We start from the raw sequence: 20,613 nt of genomic DNA on the forward strand, positions 1-20,613 counted from the left end.
TCTTGACTTTTATTTAATAGTGTTTTTTAACACATCTCAGTGGTTTACAAAAAAAATTACATAATTAAAATTACAAATTAATGTGTGAAAATATATACATAATTACTGGTATTCATCTTTTCCTTCTTAAAGTGAAATTCAGAAATCATACTCTGAATTAGGTACTTTTACCCTCCTCACTTGTAAAATATATTGTTGTATTTTTTCTATATGTTACATTCCAGATGAGGTGGTACAATTAAAGAAATTAATGAGCATTAGAATGGACTCATTATTTTTATTTTCCCACTCATTCTGATTCTGATATTATTATTCCTTTTTTAATCTTCTATTTCCTTTAAGTTTAGAAAACTTCCTATTCTCCTTCTGTAAGGGTAGATTTGCTACCAAAAAATTCTTATACTTTCCCTTTGAGTTTGTCTCTCTTTCTTTTCATTCCTGAAGAATATTTTTGCTGAATACAGGATTCATGACTATTCTTTTCTTTCAATTCTTCTCTTTTCAGTAATTAAATAATGTGCTACTTCCTCTGACTCCCATGATTTCAGATGAAAACTCTGCTATAATTCCAATTAATGTTCCAACATAGGTACAATATCCTCCCTGCTCCTGGTATCTGTAGTTTTGCTTCCTTCCTTTCCCAGAGTCATACATTGTCTAAAAATATTAAATGGAACATTTCAGAAATAAACAATTTGTAAGTTTTACATTATTCTCAGTCTGAACAGTGTGTTATAATCTTGCACCCTCGTGTTCTGTCCTGGCTGGGATATGGAATCATCCCTTTGTCCAAGATATCTACCTACCCATTAGTCCCTTTGTAGCTATCTTGACTATCAGATCAATTGTCCTGGCACTACAGTGCTTATGTTCAAGAAACCCATGTTTTACTTAATAATATTCCCATAAAAGAAGAAAAGTGATGCTATTTTATTAAGTATAATTGTTAGAATTATTCCATTTTAGTATTAGGTACTGTTCATATCTAACTGTACCTAATAAAAATTAAACTTTATTATGGATATGTAAGTTTAGGAAAAAAAACATTATACACACAGGTACTACCTAATCTTCAAATGTATCCCCCGTGGTTAAGGGGGACTACTCCTATAATTAAGATTATTCTTTGTTTTTAATTATCAGAGACATAGGTAAGATGTGTCTTGTCATGGATTTCTTTCAGTTTTGCCATTTAGGGTTCAGTTTTAGCTTCTAGAACATGTAAATTTATGTGTGTTCTCAAATGTGAGAGTTTTCTATTCATTTATTTGAGAGTTTTCTACTATTCCTTTGGACACTCTTTTTCAGTCCACTTTCTCTCTCTGTTCTCCTTCTGGAACTCTGAAAAGAACTTTAGCTTTTTGTCATTATTCAACAGGTCCCTGAAACTGTCTTTTTAGATCCACCCACTCCCCAATCTGTTTTCTTTTGCTCTTCAGATGGGACAAATTCTATTCATCTATCTCCAAGTTCACTGATTCACTCCTGTCCTCTTTAGTGACTATAGTCAGTATTTTTAAATTAATTTTAATTATTGTATTTAATTATAACTTACTGTTTCTTATTATAACCTGGTATTTTCTAGGTTTTCTTTTTGAGATGGGGGTCTCATTATGTTGCCCAGTCTGGTCACAAAATTTTGGGGCTCAATGATCCTCCTGCCTCAGCCTCCTGAGTAGCTGGGATTATAGGCCTTCAGGTTTCCATTTATTTCAAGCAAATTCAATTTTATTGAAGCATTTTTATAACAGTTGCTTTAAAATCTTTGTCAGATAATTCCAACATCTGATTCATCTTAATGTTGTCATAGTTTACTCTCTTTAACATGATTTTCCTGATTCTTGGTATTATAACTATGTTCTATTGTAGCCTAGATATTTTGGATATTATGACTCTGGGTTCTATTTAATCTTCCTTTTTATAAGCAAACAGTACCCCTCTTGAGATATAATATAAGGGCCAAATGGGTATGTACAGCTTTATACTGGTCCCTACTGAAAGCACTCTAACAGAAGTGGGCACTGAATTACACTGCCTCAATGATGTTGAAACATGTAGAAATTTAGCTCACCATTGAGCCTAGTTGATATCTTCCCATGAAGAAGGAGCACCAACTCATACTAAAAAAGGCACCTTTTGTCTCCAAGTGGAGCATAAGATCAGCTCCCTACTGGCCCTGCTGACAAGAGTGGACTCACACCACTTTCTTATTAGAATGGAGGCAGAAGCTCCCTATGTGCTTGCTCCTCTGTCACCAGCTAATAAGGGGGGAGAGAAATGGAATGCAATTAGTTCCAGGGATAGATTTAGCTTTCCATGGGAGAAGGAGAGATGAAGCCTAGTCTTGACTAGTCCTACCAGGAACTGCCTTGTTGAGTCTCATTGATGCTGGTTAAAGGTAGAGGCTCAGCTCTCATCCACTAGATCACACTGACACATACTGGCAGATGAATTAGGTGAATTACCTCCTTCTGTCTAGAAGATCAGCTGCTTGGATTCATTCCCCAGATAAACAAATAAATACATCATCATCATGATAAGGTCAGCTGCCTTCTCAATATTGCTGATAGTATCCTGATAGGGAAATAGATACTGCCACCTCTTTGTCAAGTGGACACTCAGATTACACTGATTACTTTCTAGGGGTGGTATGGGGGCCACTGGTGTTTGGCTAGAGTAGGGTGGTCACTATCAAAGGGTTTACTGTTGTTATACTTTCCTTTTCCTGATCTCTTGATTATAGGAAACAAACTTCTTAGAATTTTTTTTCTTTCTGTGGTTATTCACAGTTCTAGCTTCTGTAGTATCTTGTCTGGGATATATATGGGAGGCAACAAGAACACTTACTGCCATTTTTGTTCCAACACACCCCAAAGTCTTTAGACAATATATTTCACTCTTTCACCTTTTATTTATTACTTTTGTTCCTATGTATGGTTATGTTATAACCAGGATGCAGGGAGCTGAGAAGAATGGGACTACTGTATCTTGTTGGACCTAAAAGTTCCTGTTATATGTAATTCTAATTCTTACATGTTAATCTATGGTATCCATTTGCTCATCATAAATTCTGCATACATCTTGTTATCTTTTACATGTACTTTATATAATTCTTGACACAGTGGGCACCTGACATATGTTTGGTGAATGCTCTGATGTGAAGACATATGCATCCTATAGAGTGATGGTTGTAGCCCTATGGATTGAGAAGGAATATTCTTTGATGGCAAAAGAGAGGCTGCTCATCCACACTGATAGAATTGCTTTTCTTATCTCTGATGTTACATGACATATTCTGGATTCATTATCATTTTCCAGGCTAAAAGATAAAGTTTTAAATCCTGAAATATAGATAAGTGAAGTAAGTGACTGTGGCCCGCTCAGTTTGCCTAGACTTTCTTAGGTCCTCATCTCCTTCTGAACTCACAGGATCTCTCTTACTCCAATAGGGACAAATCTAAAGGTGTTGGTAATTGAAATTATTTTGACAAAACTATGGCATCTAGTTCTTTGTAAAACCCTTTTTATGTTTAAACTAACATGTGATAGAAAATTTAGATCTAAATTGCTGCCAATACTTCTCCAATTTTATAAGACATATCTTGCACTCCCTTACTATAAAACATCTGCTAGTTTTTGTCTCTACTCTCTACTAGAATTCTAGCAACTTCAATGGAATTTGAAATAGACTTCATGGATGGCTGGTGTTGTATAGTACAACTGTTTATTAAAATAAGCAAATGTGTTACAAACTATGCTACTATTACAACTGAGATATATGGGAGGCAGCTATTAGTATAAAAAATAAAGTAGGTGAATCGTTTTTCCCTAATCAGTCAGAATTTGGGGACTTTGGCATTTAATACTTAAGACTATAAAAGAAGAGAGATTGGTAAATATGGGAAGAGTCTCCATGACACAAATACTGACACACCAATATAAAGAAGTACTCAAATGATTCTATGGGTGTCTTTGAGAAAGAATCAGCCAATCATCAATCATATTTTTACAAATTATGAGTTACAACCTGAAAGTTAATTATTCTCTTCATATAATTCTATTACCTTCACACTTGTTTAGCCAATACACGAGCAGCTAGTTATTTCTCAATTCAATTGGCAAGGCAAAAATATAGTCGGTTTTTAAACAAGCCCTGTTTGGAATTTTGACTGTGTAGTCATATTGCCATCTAGTGGCCAAAATAAGTATCCTTATTAGATAAACAAGGGAAACCCACAATTTCCCTTCTATCAAAAAATTTGTACTTACTTGGAGACTTTATTGATTCCAAAAGCCACTTGTTGGTTAAGAGATGCAATGATTTTGTCTTTCTTTTTAATTTGCATTTGATTTTCTTGCCATCTAAATGTCACTGTTTTCAACTGTCTTTTGAAATCCTGGTCAATGAAAAATATTATTTCACAGTTAATTTGGCTTAAATCATTAGAAACTGAAAGAAAAACTCAACTGTATTCTTTTTAAAAAGAAACAATATTAAGTTTAACATTTGAAATATTTCTTGCTTTCCTCAGATCTAGTGGGAAAAGTACTTACTTCACACTGATAGTGCAATTTATAAAGCTGCCGTTGACGGGCAAGCCTTTCCTTTTCAGTTTCTCCATTGTCTGTAGTTACCTTGCCAGTTGAACCCTATTAAGAAAATGAAATAATGCATGTCTTATTTTTCTCTTTAAAAAAGTACTACTATTTTGTTATTTACAGGGGATTTAAAGATACCATCTAATACCTATTCATGTTTCATGTCTCAACTAAAACATCACTTCTCTGATGAGATAAACTCACCTCTCCCAAATTACACCCTTCACTAACAACAGTTACTTGTCTGCTGCTGCTTCTATCGAATAACACCATCAGCATGCTTACCTATACTAGTACATTTTAATTATACAAAATAATGGGTTTCACTATGTCATATTCATACATGCAAATAATGTATTTTGATCACATCTACCCTCATACTTAACATTTTTTTTAAAGTATGCTTTTTGTAATAATGAGTCAGACACTCATTATTCCAATTTTAAGATAAAAGGAGTAGCAACATGCCCAAGGTCACACAGCATGTGGAGGAACCTGATTTCTAACTTAATTATCCTCCTCATATAATTCTAATTTATATAATTTCTAACTTAGGCAGTCTTAATTGCCCAAACCTCTTCACTGCACTTTATCAACTCACTTTAATATTCAACTTCTCCACTAGATTGTAAACACTGTTAACAAGGACCATGTCTTAACATAATGTCTTGGCAACATGTACATGATAAATGTTTTTGTCTTTTCTTAAATGAATAAACATTTTTTGAAAGGTATGTAACATTTTTATTCTAATTTTGAGTTGCTAGAGCTCTCCTGGATACTAAATAAAAACTTGGGGTCCCATAATTAAACTTTACCGTGACATCCAAAACTAAGAGTATGTAATTTCAGTTTAAATGTACATATTTGAATACTGTAGATGGGAAGGAGAAAAATTGGGCATGACCATTTATATGAATGCTGTACTACCAGTCAGGTAATCATCTGTACTGACAAATACTTCTTAGTGAATATACAAACAGTGACTACTATCACCAAGGGAACAAGAAAAAATTATTGTACCTTATATTTTTATAAACACTTGATAAAAACCAGATTTAATTAAAAAAAAAAGGTAAGTGTGTTTTACAAAACTATTTTTGGTCATAATATTGAATCCAGTAAAATTATTTTCCCCCCTTGTGGTGTCCATAAACCTTTTACAAGGAAAACATTTGTAATCACCTTTAGCCAATAGAGAAGCCCAAGAAATGATTTGAAGGCTAATATGAAACATTTCCAGTTCCTAAAGTTTTTTCTCCCCTTCTTTTTTTTTTTTTTCCTTCACCCTCCCCACCATATCTCCCTTCCTGTTTTTACTTTCTCCTTATAATAGCAGAAACTGCTGGGTTTTTAAAAAAGTCATTCTGGGGGCTGTGGCTGTGGCTCAGTGATAGCACATGTGCCTGGTAGGTGTGAGGCACTGGGTTCGATTCTTAGCACCAGGTATTAAAAAAATAAAGATCTATCAGCAAATGAAAAAAAAAAAAAGTCATTCTGTTCAAAGAATATGGAAAAAAACAAAGGTTAACAACTATTTCTGGAATACAGAATCCGGGCTGTTCCCTCTCCATCCACACTTACCTGCTCTATCATGTCTAGAATATGCAATTCATCCAGGCTATAAAACTTGTCTTCAGATGCAGAATCCTCTTGAATGTCACTTGCATCATCTTTCATAAATCTACCAATGAGTTGTGGATTTGTTTGTTCTTTCTTCAACTGTTCTTCCTTCTCTACCATATATGAGCTGTAGTGGTGATATGATCAATGTGATTTTGTATTAACTATACATTGCTTTTCATCTAAGCTATTGTTTCCTAAATTAGTATTGTACTTGTCTCATGAGATGCCCAGAATTAGAAGGTGTCATGGTTAAAGAATGTTTGGATAGTGCTCATACCATATTTTTCTTTTCAACATTCACAACGAATATTAGAATATTTGAGAGATCATTAAAAGAAACTATTAAATCCTATTCAACCCAATAAATTTATTTATTTATTTTAATTATATAAAACACAGGTTACACTCTGTCATTATCACAAAGGTATGGAACTCAACCAGTTCCAATTCAATCTCCACTATTTCTCCATCTTCCCAGTCCTCTCCAGTCAATCTTACTTCAATCCATTTATAGTTTTTTGTTTTTGTTTTTCAATTAGTGTCCTGTGGATATACCTGATGCTGGGACCCACTGTGCCACACTCATGCATTCACATGCAAAAGCTTGGTCAGATTCATTCCACTGTTTTTCCCATCTCTTCCTTCTCCTCCTCAATCTCCTTTGTCTATTCCACTCATCTTTCCTCTATATTAATGAAATTCAAGCTACCTTTTTCCTTTCTTTGTCTTTTAATGTTCCCCCCTTATTTTGGATTAGCTTCTGCATATCAGAGAAAAGATTCTACCTTTGACTTTTTGAGACTGGCTATTTCACTTAACACGACAGTCTCTAGATCCATCCATTTACTGGCAAATGCCATAATGTCATTTTTCTTTATGGCTAAGTAATACTCTACAGTGTGTGTGTGTGTGTATACACATATGTATATATTTGTGTGTGTGTGTGTGTATGTATGCGCGCGCGCGCGCGCACACACACACACACACACACACACTTTTCTTTTATCCATTCATCTGTTGAAGGGCACCTAGGTTGGTTCCATAGCTTGGCTATTGTGAATTGTGCTGTTATAAACATTAATGTGGCTGCATCATTGTAGAATGCTCATTTTAAATCTTTTGTATACATACCAAGGAGTGGGATAACTGTGACACATGGTGGTTCCATTTCTCGTTTTTTGAGGAATCGCCATACTGCATGCCAGAGTGGTTGTACTAATTTGCAATCCCACCCAGAATGTATGAGTATACCTTTTCCCCACATCTTTGTCAACATTACTATTATATAATTGCCATTCTGATTGAAGTGAGATGAAATCTCAAAAAAGTTTTGATACGCATTTCTCTAATTGCTAGATGTCAAACATTTTTTTCATATATTTGTTGACCATTTGTATTTCTTTTGAGAAGCATCTATTTTGTTTCTCAAATTATAAATGAATTATCAGTTGACGTGTAAAACAATATTTTGAGAAACACTGGCAAGCATGTCCATATCTGCTCTATTATTTATTCATCCGAACATTCCCTACCACCCAAAATTGTCTTGACAAGTAGGCTGGTTTAATCAACTTCAGTGTAAATGGAGGGCTATGCATAACAACATAAAATAGATTATCAAATGTAAGTTTCTTTTACAAAAGAATTTTTAAATAAAACTATAGTGACAACATAGCATTCAGTAACTACACCACTAATAAGAACCACTAAAAAATAAAAATAAAAATGCTAAATATATAATGTCAAGTGTCCAATTTTTATGCTTATGTCTAAAATTTAAATACATGCTACTAATCTTTTACTTGGCCTACTATTTAGTAACTCTAAATTTTCTCCCTAATCTCCCTGAATGATAACTAGAAATAGTACTTTTATTTAAAACACAATATAGATGACTTGATTTTGCAAGTGGATAAAATTTTAGGATACAGTATTACTTTTTTAGAACACTAACATCTAACGTTTGTAGAATTGATAAAACACTATATAAGCAGTCATAAGACATAACTGAGATATTCTCAAGTAACTTAAACATTTAGAAAGTTCAATGGAATCAACTGTTTATATGGACCAGTCTCGCGAACTCAATTTTTTAACTTATTTGAAGAGCTTAAAAAAAAAAAAAGATACACGTTTCCAGGCACCTCTCTAAGTAAAAAAAAATATAATAAATTTGCATTCTTAAAAGCTTCCCAAGATTATTCCCAAATATTTTCAGTACAATAATGGCACTGGAAAATATAGGAAAATGTTTATATTTTTAACAGTTGAAAACTGAAGTATAAAGAGGTAAAATTACAATAATTTTAGAGACTGAAAACAGAACAGAATGTCAAACAAAGTATGAAACAAATGTGAAAGAATGATTAACTGATGAATTGGGATGATAGGTATTTATACTGTTGTATATATAGTATTCTCTTTACTTTGTGGATATTTGAAAATTCTCACTTAAAAACAAAGCCTCCAGGGTATACTGATCACTATATAGATTTGGATCTACAATGTAAAAAAAAAAGATTGCTGACAATGTGTCACTTTTATTAAGTAATTTTTATGGCATTTAGAAAAAGCCAAGAAACAAACAAACAAATAAACAAAACAAAAAACCTGTTGCTCTAGCGGCTCAATATGTTGCCAAAGAAAGCAAAATCATATCTTGGCTGATGAACTAATTTTTGTTGGGGAAGGGTACCAGGGATGAACTCCGCCACTGAACCATATCCCTGGCCCTATTTTGTATTTTATTTCAAGACAGGGTCTCACTGAGTTACTTAGCACCTGCTTTTGCTGAGGCTGGCTTTGAACTTGCCATCCTCCCGTCTCAGCCTCCTGAGCCATTATGATTATAGGCATGTGCCACTGATGAATTATTTATTCAACAAGTGGATTGTGTCCATAAGAAATATTTACTAGAAATAATAGCTTTAAAGTTTACAAAATATGTTCTTGCTTTCATTTAAAAGATATCCCAATTCATGTTCTGAGAAATTTTCTAATGTTTCTAATAAACAGTTACCAACATTTTGGTAGAAATAATGTTGTTCCTTCATTAAATGTTCTATCCCCTTCCTTCATCTACTATATTGTGATCAATCACATTGTTATATAATATCTCTTAGTGGTGTTTTGACATTGAAATTTTTATGTTAAAAGTTAAAAATTCACTGTCAATAACTGAGATTAAAAAAAAACAAAACCACCACCATCACCACTTTAGGTTAAATAAAAACACATTAAATCGAACTCTTCTAAAGAGGTCACTGGGGAATAACAATGATTTATTCTAGATCTAGTCTAGATTTGGCTACTACAATGTAGAATACAATTAAAAATATTTTATGCAGAACTCAAGTTATTTCTTGAATGATGCAGTGAGCACTAGATGACTCCTAAGTAGCCTCAGAGAAAAAATGGTGAGAGACTATTCTCCCAAGCTAAATGATATTTCAACTTTTTGTCATTTTCTGCAACATAGCAGCAACTTGTTAAGAAAAATAACTGTTTTTTTTCCTTCTCTTAGTGAAAAATTTTTCAAAGGAAAGCTGAGTGTTATGGACAAAACACCCTTTGCAAATACTAAGAAAAACTTAAAAATTAAATTAAATAATACTTACACTTGCTCTTCTTTTGAGTCCTTATTCTGAAAAAAAAGCATTAAGAATTAATAACCTATATCAACTATATCAATATAGCATAGTGATATCTCATTTAGATCCAGTGTTTCTCAAATATTTTTGATCAAAACCAAATAAATACATTTTATATCATGATGCCATATATGCTTACTTATCTATATCTTTACTCACAAGTGAAAAACTAAAATATAAATTTCATGAAATATTCATGTTATCTGTAATGAACAGTGACTGTGGTATTTTTTATTTCTATTATTCTACCTTCTTTAAAATGGTGGTTCTAATCTATTAAATTGATTTTATAATCTACTACTAAGTCATGACATATAACATTAAAAATCACTGACTCAGATAATGAAGGTGAATATTGGGGTCGAGTTTGAACCTGTTGGTAAAACTCAGAAAAGGGTATATGTAATTTCGATTTATTCCAATGCTAATTACAAGGGTTCTTGGAAACTTTCATGTAAAGTGCAATCAGACTAAATCATTAACAATCTTAAAGAAGGTGGCCAGGACCGGTGGCAGATGCCCATAATTGCAGTGACTCAGGAGGCTGAGGCAGGAGGATAATGAACAAGTTCAATGCCAGCCTCAGCAACTTATTGAGGCCCTAAGCAACTCAGTGAGATCTTGTCTCTAAATAAAACTATACAAACAAGGGCTGGGGATATGGCTCAGGAGTTAAGTGTCTCTGGGTTCAATTCCCAGTAGAAACAAAATCAAAAGAAAAACAAATAAACAAACAACAACAACAACAAAACAATAACAGAGAAGTATTCAGGAGATCTCAGTTTGGAGGGAATCTTTAAAAAGTCTCTAAATTTTATCTTCATTAAAACTATAGCAACAATGTATCAAATAAAGGTAATAGAAATGACATAAATTAGGAATACTATATAAGGATTAATTTCTACCATCTCTTGTTTACAAGAAATTCAGAGTTTCTTTCTATACAGACAATGGTCTTCTTCATTTAAATTATTTTAAAATTTATTTTTAGTAGCTGATGGACACAACACCTTTTATTTCATTTATTTTTATGAAGTGCTGAGGATCAAACTCAGTGCCTCACACATGCCAGGTAGGTTCTCTACCACTGAGCCACAACCCCAGCCCCAGACAATGCTCTTCTGCTGTTACCAGTACACTAAGAAAATTCTGATGTTTCAGTTTTCTGACTTACGTTAAATGTTCAATGCCAATTTGATTTTACAATTTAGAATTACTGACTCTGACTTTGGTTCCTGTGCACTTCAATGCCCAAGTTGAAAAGATCTTTGGTTGTACATAATAAGTATACCTAGTATAGTATAAATTATTTCTAGATTATTTCTCAAATTTCCTTCTAGCTGTTCCCATGACAACTTTATGCCAATATACATCAATCTCTCTTGAATTCATCTCTGCAACTTCTGTTCTGTAGCAAGGCCACACAATCTGAAGAGCTAGATTTATTTTCTGTCATTTTTTTCTCCCACAAGGCTTCATCACAAAAGACTTCTATTCTTTTCCCAATTCTAACCCTGGGAAGGAGATGGAAGGATCTAAATACCCAAAAGAGTTATTTACAATTCACATTATATTAGAAGAAATACTAAATACCTAACTGAAAAAAGAGAAAATATAGAATAGCTACAAAGTTTGTACTGTCCCCACTATATGCTATACAAATTCTACCTTTTCTTGATATTTTATTAGAGAATATAATTTCATGCAGAGACTGCTATGGTTTCAAATGACTGTTATGGTTTGGATATGAGGTGTCTCCCAAAAGCTCATGCATGAAACAATTCGAGAAAGTTCAGAGGTGAACTGATTGGGTTATGAGCCACTTGAATGGATTAACTGGGTAGTAACCTAGGAGAGTAGACAGGGTATGTCTGGTGGAGATGGGTTGCTGGGGGTGTGCCTGTATAGTACATATTCTGTCTCTGCTGAAGTCTGTCTGCTTTCTGGTGCCATGTCTTGAGCTGCTTTCCTCCACCATACTCTTCTACCATAAAGTTCTACCTTACATCAAGCCCAGAGCAATGGAGTTGGCCATCTCTGGACTGAGACCTCTGAAATTATGAGCCCCACATAAACTTTTCCTCCTCCAAATTGCTCTTGCCGGGCATTTTGGTAACAGTATCGCATAGCGGACTACAACAGTCATTGTTGCTTTGTGCAAGAAGCATACTTTAATGTTAAAATTTTTCGTAAGAATTCCTCATTAGAGAATTTGGTTGATGTCACTGTTTGTAACTGGTTGCCTATGCTACAACTAGACAATTCTTTGCACCTACAGCACAGCAATTTAAGCATATGAATAGGATTATTCCATATAAAATAATTGTTTGTGTAACTTTAAGCATTTTTTAAATATTTTAAAATTTAGATAAAAGATACAAGATAAAGGTATAAGATCTCTCTTCTAATATCCAAATTTTATCTTAATAAAATTTATTTCAAAAGAACTTGAACTTCTTAAACTAAATTAGGAAAAAAGATGTTAAAGAAACAAAATAATACCTAGATATTTGTTGACATTTAATAAAACATTTTTAATAACCATATGTATGAAATTTTGAGTGATATTTCCATTTATTTCTAGATGTATTTTCTCTGTTTGATTTCAATTTGACATTTCCATTTAACTAAAATTGAGAATTTGAGAATTATCGTATTTTAATTTTTTGGAATCAAATAAAAGACATACCACATAGAACTTAGCTTTGTGGTTTGACAGCTGTGAATTTACTTGTCCAGCTTTAGACAGTATTAGACCTGGGACTTATCGATATTTTGGCAAAAATAAAATATACCACTAATCTAGTGAACTGGACTGTGTTTTATAAGGCAAAAACTCTCCAAAAGTAAAAAAAAAAAAAAATGCATATATCTGTCTTTTAAAAACAATTTAATTTTCAAAACTTTGGAGTTAAATAAGTTACAATAAATGATGGTTATGAAAACTGTGAAAATAATACTGATATTTATTTATCAGATAATGTATAAATTATCTTTATTTTGTTCTTTTTTGTTTTTTTCTTTTTAGATACACATGGCAGAATATTTTGACATGTTATTTATTTTGTTCTTCACATCAGTAAGTATTTTGCGAATTCATCTTAAGTTTCATCAATGATTAAAATTTGTGCATACTTCCAAATGACGAATATTATGGTCTCACTAGATTGTAGCTGGGAGAACTACAATTACTCAGTATATAATAAACAAAGATATCAAGATTTTAAATATATTGTTTCAGACTAGAAAAACAATATTTTTTTTTTTCACCACTAAGTATGAACCACAAAATGGACAGTAATATGTCTGGTTAAAAAAAACACCTCACTTTGCATTGAAACTGTCTACGTGATTAGAAGACTTTTTGATAAAACTGTAAGACTTTTTGAATTGTTATTTTTGGAACTGGTATACATGAGGAAAGAACAATGAAAAAGGTTGCATTTGTACCTTTATTGCACATTATTGCATTTTTGGCAGACTCTCAGACACACAAAAGAAAATAAGATTTCTTAACATGTTGAAAAATGCTTCTACATTGTAGAAATATGACAAAGGAAGCTGTTATTAAAATACTCAGTAGACATTTTAAAAATAACAGTGGTATGCAGAAATTAAGGGAATTTTAAATTGACTAATTCAATCAACATATTTATATATTGAAAAGTGAAAATTATGATTTAGTTGTATATACTGTTTCAACCATGTACAACGTAAGTGGATTTCTCTATAATCCTATACTCAACATGCCATTGAGTCATTCATGCTACATGTCTATCTTGGACTAATTTAAGTTCTAACAATGAATTTATGTATTAAAATGAAGAGGTCATAATCAGACAACTCTGTATTATAATGCTCATGTAGTCTCTTACCTTTTTATTCTTAGTTTTTTTCTTTTTCTTTGGTTTACTCTTAACCTAGCAGGCAAGAAATAAATCATTTAATATGCAGCTCAAAGTATACAATGGGTTATTTTGCATGCTTCTAACTACTGATAGTTTGTCTTCTACTACTATAAATCATATTTCTTTCTAGGTTTTATGGAAACATTTATTTTTATTTTAATCTTAGTTTTTTGTCCTTGACAAATCAATAACGTATAAAGGAATAGAATATTCTGTCAATAAGTAGACTAAGGATAAATGTTTTCAAGTGCTCACTTGAACACATGCATGTGACCAACAAAGAAAGAAAGCACTTTTATTTTACAACTTTTTTTTGCTGTATTGTAGTGCTGCTTATCCTATAATTCAGATATCTAGATATGTGAGGAAGAAAGCACTTTTAAAAAAGCAACATATTCATGTTCATAAGATGAATGATTAAGTCCATGAAAAACTTACTGACTATATAATAACTTTTGCCAGTTATTAAGAAACAGAGATTCTATCCTAGATGATTTAAATTCTACTTTTGTGCAAGTGGCATTGAAATATTTCAATTTTCTCTTTCTCTCTGCTCTATATCCCATTATGCACTCTTTTTCTTTCTGCTACTCTTCCACTTAGACTTCCATTAATAAGGAAGAATTGTACTCAGAAATCTAGCATGGAGCCTGGCACAGAGTAAAGTGTTCAATAAATGTTGATAAAATAAATGGTAATGGCAGGAATTATTATGGAAGAAAGTACTGAGGAAAGATGTATTCCAATTCAAGTTCTGTGTGAACACAGTTAAATATAAGCTAAAATCATAATGCCTTAAGTATAGTACACACAACTAAAGGCCCAGATTAAGTTTTTGAAATTCAAATATTAATGAAAGCTTATACTTCCTGGAGATCTTTAATAGATTCTGTTGAAGATTCACTGGGTATCGAGGCTCCATCTTTACTCATTTCTGCTAACTGTATTTCAGGGTTTGATTTCACATTTATATTATATTCCATGAATGGTGGACTTAGTTCTTCCTCTTCATTCTGCAACTCTTCTATTTCAATACCTAATTTTTAAAGACAAAGCACTCAGAATCTAGATGCAAGCAATTTTAGTCTCTTATTATGATTATAAAAATGCTTGCCTAAATATCTGTATGTGTATATGTGTATATATAACATATGCCAAAAAAAGAGATACAGAATAAATTTTACTTTTTCTAAATACTAGATAAAAATACAATGTCTATCAATGATCAAATAATAGGTACATATAATTAGCCTGGAATTAATCTGTATGAACCAAAATGCTATGATATTTTGTTGGTATCGTAAGTAGACTGTAGTAGAACTTAAGTAGACACAAAATACTGTTTCTGAGTTTTGACACTGACACTGTAAATACTGTAACCAGTATTATTTTAGGATACAAATCAGAAACATAAAGAAGATAAGAAGATAAGGAAAAGTTAAAATATCTATTTTTTCTTTTTCATAAGAAGGATATCAGCCCCTTATTATGTGCTCTCTTTAACACTGTTCCTTGTTATTGCCACAGAGACTCAGCCCAAAACTTCACCTGGATGGTCCAACATTTACCTCTAAACAGATCCTTTTTTTTTTTTTTTAAAGCTGAATGTTAATTATATTTAAAACAACAACAACACAAAAATGGAAATAAAAAAGCCAGGTATAGTGTTGTGTATCTGTAGTGTCAGGTACTTGAGAGACAAAGACTTAAGCTCAGGAATTTGAGAGGCCATAATGGCATAATGGGGAAATTAGGAAAACTCCATCTCAAAAAAAAAAAAAAAAAAAAAATCAAATAAATAAATAAATGGAAGTTTAAAAATACATTAACTCACTTCATCACCTGGCCAAAAAAAAAAAAAAAAAAAATACAACTATAAACAATGAATTGTTAATCAGATAAAGCTGTACATGTTTGACAACACATAGTACGTCAAGAAGGTAGGCATTTTTGCCTGCTGAAGCGAAGCATCTGGTAAGTAAAAAGTTAAAACATCATCCTTAGGTAAAAACCTGAAGTATATGTACTAAGACCAAGGTTCATTCAAGATTCAGCTGGCCAGTATTAATATGAACAAATGATTTCCCAAGCTTTTAATAAATAGGTATAGTTTACAGTTTATTAAACAGTTAATCTGACCAAGTATAAATCCTATAGCTATCCCTTAGGTATCACAAATTAAAAGATCACTCTTAATCACTTTATTGTTAAATATACTTACGTTGACTGCCAGTTATTGACTGCAGAGCAATTCCTATGGTATACAAAAAAAAATAAAATAAAAAAATTTAGATGTACAACTACAAATGCTACCAACAAATGTCTGACTAAGAAAAGAGTAAGATTTTTATACAGCATCAATTCATTCTATAATTAACTATAAAAATAGCAATTTATGGTCATCAAAGCAATTTAGATAAGGCACAACCTAGATTATCATATAAAAATTATAAGCTCTGGGCTGGGGATGTGGCTCAAATGGTAGCGCGTTTGCCTGGCATGCATGCGGCCCGGGTTTGATCCTCAGCACCACATACAAAGATGTTGTGTCTGCCGAAAACTAAAAAATAAATATTAAAAATTCTCTCTCTCTCTCTATTTCTCTTTAAAAAAAATTATAAGCTCATGATTAAAGAGAGAAAATTACACAAAAATTTATAGTTGATAAGAGAAAAAGCCTAGAAAATAAGTGCTTAAACAAAGCAACAAATTCCTTATTATTAATTTAAGGCCATGAAGGGAAATTGTCAATTAAGAAGTAAATTTCCATTGAAACTTTGTGATTTTTTTTAAGCAATCTGAATTATTCTGATGAGCACTCACTCTTCTTGTCTGTTAATATTTATTGAGCACTTATAATATGCATCAGGCTGTGTTAATCTCTAGAGATTGAAGGGTGAAAAAAAAATAACAACCTTCATGGAGATTTAGTGAGGACAATGGTATTAATCAAATAATCACAGATAAATGAATAAAAACTGCAAGTTTAATAACTGAAGAAAGAGAAGAAAGATACTAAGAAAGCCACTATTAAAGGAACTTGATCAATAAGCTCTTCAGACCATACAAGTAAAAACTGCTTGAAATGCCTGAAATTGGCGCTTAAAGTCCTTTCCAAGTATTACCTCAATTTCATGAGTTTTTGCTATTTAAAATCTTAATACAGTAAATATATTTTGAAAAATAAAATTAGTAAGTAAGTTTATAAATCAAGAATTCTTCCTTATTAATTTTCCCATTTCACTAAACTCAGTGTCTCCTCACACTTATAAAAAGGCTCTCAAATATTAATCAAATAAAGCTATTCCAGAACCTTACTACCAGGACTGGGAGTGAGGCAAAGTAATTTTCTCTGAAGAAAACCTGGACCAGGTTCAACAATTACTAGAAACTTGGAAAATTGTACATTTAAATAGTATAGATGTGGTCATCAGTTACTCATTAGGCTAATAACTTGGGGACAAGAAACATTCACTCAGAATAGCAAGCAAGAATTTCAATGATGCTGACAGGCTTTGAACTCTACTGCCCAAGAGGAAATCTGAGAAGTAATCCTGGGATGTAGCAAAGAAAGTCCAAAGTGTTTCACATATCAAAAGACAAGTCTATGAATGGAACTGCTGAACTCAGACACTTCTAATATCTAATATTTTAATTACCCACAGCAAATGGATAGCTACTAAAATTTTAAAATAAACATCAAGGTTTGGCTGAAAAGAAGAGGAAAAGAAACATATACCTATTGTGTCTATAAAGGCATCCTCAAATCACACAGCACCTGTAATTCATAGTTTTAGGCATATTTACTTTTGGAGAAGTAATAAAATTATTTTATTTAAAAATTTTTAAAGCTGGGCATGAGAGTGCATGCCTATAATCCCAGTGACTTGGGAGGCTGAGGCAGGAGGATCACAATATAGAGGCCAGCCTTGGCAACTTAGTGAAGCTCTAAGCAACTTAGCAAGAAACTGTATTAAAATTAAAAAATAAATAAAGAGGTCTGGGGATACAGCTCAGTAATAAAGAGCTCCTGGGTTAAATTCCAGTACCAAAAGAAAACAAAGTCTTAATAATTGCTTTCTCAATATGAAAAAAGAAATCCTCTTGAGTATGTTTTTTTCTATTAAGAATTCCTTAAATATTATATTTTCCAGAAAGCTTTTTAAGACTCCTTTGAGGGAGGACATCCCTCATATTCTGTAAATATCTGTAGTACCATAATTTCCATTACCACCTTCTTTTTTTTTTCCTCATCACCTTCTTAATGAGTCTATTCTACCAAGAATTCAACTTCACTGACTCTTCCTACCCTTCGCATTGTGCCTGGCACAGAGCAGACTTTCAGTGAAGATTTACTGACTGAAGTAAACAATTACTTAGTACCTTGTTGATAGCAGGATAACATCCTCTGGATGATTTCTGGTACTGGTATGCCTAGGTAGATGGATAGCTGATGGTAATCAAGGGAGATATTCTCAATGGGATTTTCCTTCACTTTGTCAATATCCTCTTGCTTCATCCCAAGGCGCAGAAGAATATCTGAAACTTTTTTCCAAATTGAACTGAATTGTGACTCAGTGAGACCATTCATCAAAATCTCACTAAGAAGGATATCCCTGTATTTGCATAGCCTCAGGATGTCTGCAGACTTAGAGAGATCAGAAGATGGTGGTTCCATATTCCAGCCTTTTTTTGGTGCAGGGAATACATTCAAATGTTTTATGAGAGCTAATAGAAGGCATAAGTCAAACTGTTTGGACTGTGGTAGCTCCTTGTTTGGAGGATAAAGAAGATGCCATGATCCACCCAATGGGTGATTGGTCCAAAGATGGTTGTAGTAGGATTCCAGCACATTCTTGTGTATAAGCAGCTCTTTTTTCAAAAGAGGGGGTGGCATAGCCTCATCAAATATTTGCCGGACAATGTCAGTACCAGAAATAATAATTATATGAAGCAGATGATAGAAATAATTATAATCAAGTTTGAAGATAGGCATTTCATCTGAAAATGAATTTTGAGAAGTCAAGACATTCCACATTAATGCTCTTTTTCTATGTGGCCTCTTGAATTACATTCTAAGCTCCTAAACTATTCCTAAGGAATGAAGCATAGCATAGTGCTTTGCCACAACTGGTGCTAAATAAACATGCTGCTTTCTATCTAGCTGTCAAAAAACTTTAAACAAAAACAATATGTACCCAAGCAAAAGCAATCATCAGAACCTTTCAACCATCCAAGGTTTCATTCAAGTACATGAGCTTTGGCAACCAAATGTCATCAAAGTATTAGGCCTCTAAAATTCCGAAAATTTTCCAGGAATGATAATTGCAATGTTTATACTTCACTTAAACAACTATACTTTATCCTAATTTTTAACACTATTCAATAAAGTTTCTATGACAAACATGTTTTATATTTGCATTGTCTAAAAATTGTCTGATACTGAGCACTGTAAATGTGCTTGAGGAACAGAGTGTTAAATTTTATTTAATTTTAATTAATCTTTAAACTATGCCATAGGCTGGTTGTTACCATATTAGAAAGCACATGTCTATATCAAGAAACATGAAACAATATAAATCCTTATTACTCAAAGTGTCATCCACAGACTAAGAGCAGCAGCATCCACCTGGGAGCCTGTCAGAAATGCAGAATCTCAGGCCCCACTCCAGATCTACTGAATTAGCACCTGCATTTTAATAAAACCATTAGATTTTATTAAGTACATACAAATTCTTAGAAGCACTAATCTAGTAAACTTCATGTTTTTACACCCCAAAATAAATTTAATGATAAAGTATGTATGTCATTAATGAAATAAAATAGGCATGTGACTAAACTATTCAGTATTTTTCCAGTTTAGTAGTACTTCCACAGAAAGAAAATAGACTAAGATGAGTTAGAAAGTAGTAAGAATTTGGTATATGATAGTATTTGGTATATGACAGTATTTATTATCAATATAAAAATGTATTTATCATAGAATGTGGCTTATTTTATCCTTCTTGATTTTATGTTTTAATAAATTTTTAAATTAGTATTTATACTTAGTATACCTCATATATGCTGTGGACCTGAAAAAAATTAACAATAAAATGACTCAAAGAGCTTTCTCCAGCTAGCCCAATAAAAAGCTGGCTGCTAAGAGGGATATCCATTTCCCCTAGCACAAAAGACTGCCACCAAACTAGTCTTCCTTGGGACCAAGGACCTGTAATATCTCTAAGTGCTGGAGAGAGCATTTCCTAGTACATTCCTGAATATTGGCACCTTAGTTTAGACTACTTGGCTCAGATATGAGAATGTTCATTTATCCCATGTTAGGATGCTCTAAATGCTGCTCTATCAAAAGGAAAAATAGTAACAATGGGAGAGGAGTTGGAGGAAAGCTCTGCTGGGGCAAATCTTATTGTGTAGTCACAGCTACCTGGCATGCCATACTATAGAATGCCAAAGTAATATGATACCCATATACTGCTGATCTTTCGGTCTGTGAGTTCTAGCCTACACAAGGTGCTGCTCACTGATATAAACCCAAGTCTAGAGAACAGCCAATAAAGGTGATGGTATGCTTGTTAATGGCATGACACTTTACAGAGAAAGTAAAATATGTTCACATACTTTTCAAAAGGAGTCATATAAAACTAAAATAATACCTTTTGTATTAAATTTTAAACTGATCTTCGGTCTTATATCAGTATCAGTTATTTTCAGAGACATCAACTTCTTATAACTGCAAATGGAAAAAATTAAGTTACCGTGAAATAATATAAAAGTCAGTCAATATTTGTGGTATAAGTATGGTTAAATGGGTATTTTCTTCTCCTCCT

At 32.6% G+C, this 20,613-nt stretch overlaps 1 protein-coding gene across 6 annotated transcripts in view; it reads right to left on the reverse strand.

Annotated features, from left to right (window-relative positions):
* Dzip3 (DAZ interacting zinc finger protein 3) overlaps positions 1 to 20,613 on the reverse strand; it is an 87,664-nt gene that overhangs the window by 25,213 nt on the left and 41,838 nt on the right. For all 6 annotated transcript variants that reach the window (XM_071615374.1, XM_071615375.1, XM_071615376.1 and 3 more), the window contains 9 exons: positions 20,440 to 20,516; positions 18,167 to 18,784; positions 16,005 to 16,037; positions 14,650 to 14,819; positions 13,751 to 13,795; positions 9,843 to 9,868; positions 6,184 to 6,349; positions 4,555 to 4,650; positions 4,270 to 4,397 (listed from right to left, as the gene is read on the reverse strand). In XM_071615374.1, the coding sequence (XP_071471475.1) occupies positions 4,270 to 4,397; positions 4,555 to 4,650; positions 6,184 to 6,349; positions 9,843 to 9,868; positions 13,751 to 13,795; positions 14,650 to 14,819; positions 16,005 to 16,037; positions 18,167 to 18,784; positions 20,440 to 20,516 (1,359 nt within the window). The remainder of the gene's footprint in view (positions 1 to 4,269; positions 4,398 to 4,554; positions 4,651 to 6,183; positions 6,350 to 9,842; positions 9,869 to 13,750; positions 13,796 to 14,649; positions 14,820 to 16,004; positions 16,038 to 18,166; positions 18,785 to 20,439; positions 20,517 to 20,613) is intronic.

Source organism: Marmota flaviventris, chromosome 8 (assembly GCF_047511675.1).
Source record: "Marmota flaviventris isolate mMarFla1 chromosome 8, mMarFla1.hap1, whole genome shotgun sequence".
Taxonomy (NCBI): Eukaryota; Metazoa; Chordata; class Mammalia; order Rodentia; family Sciuridae; genus Marmota; species Marmota flaviventris.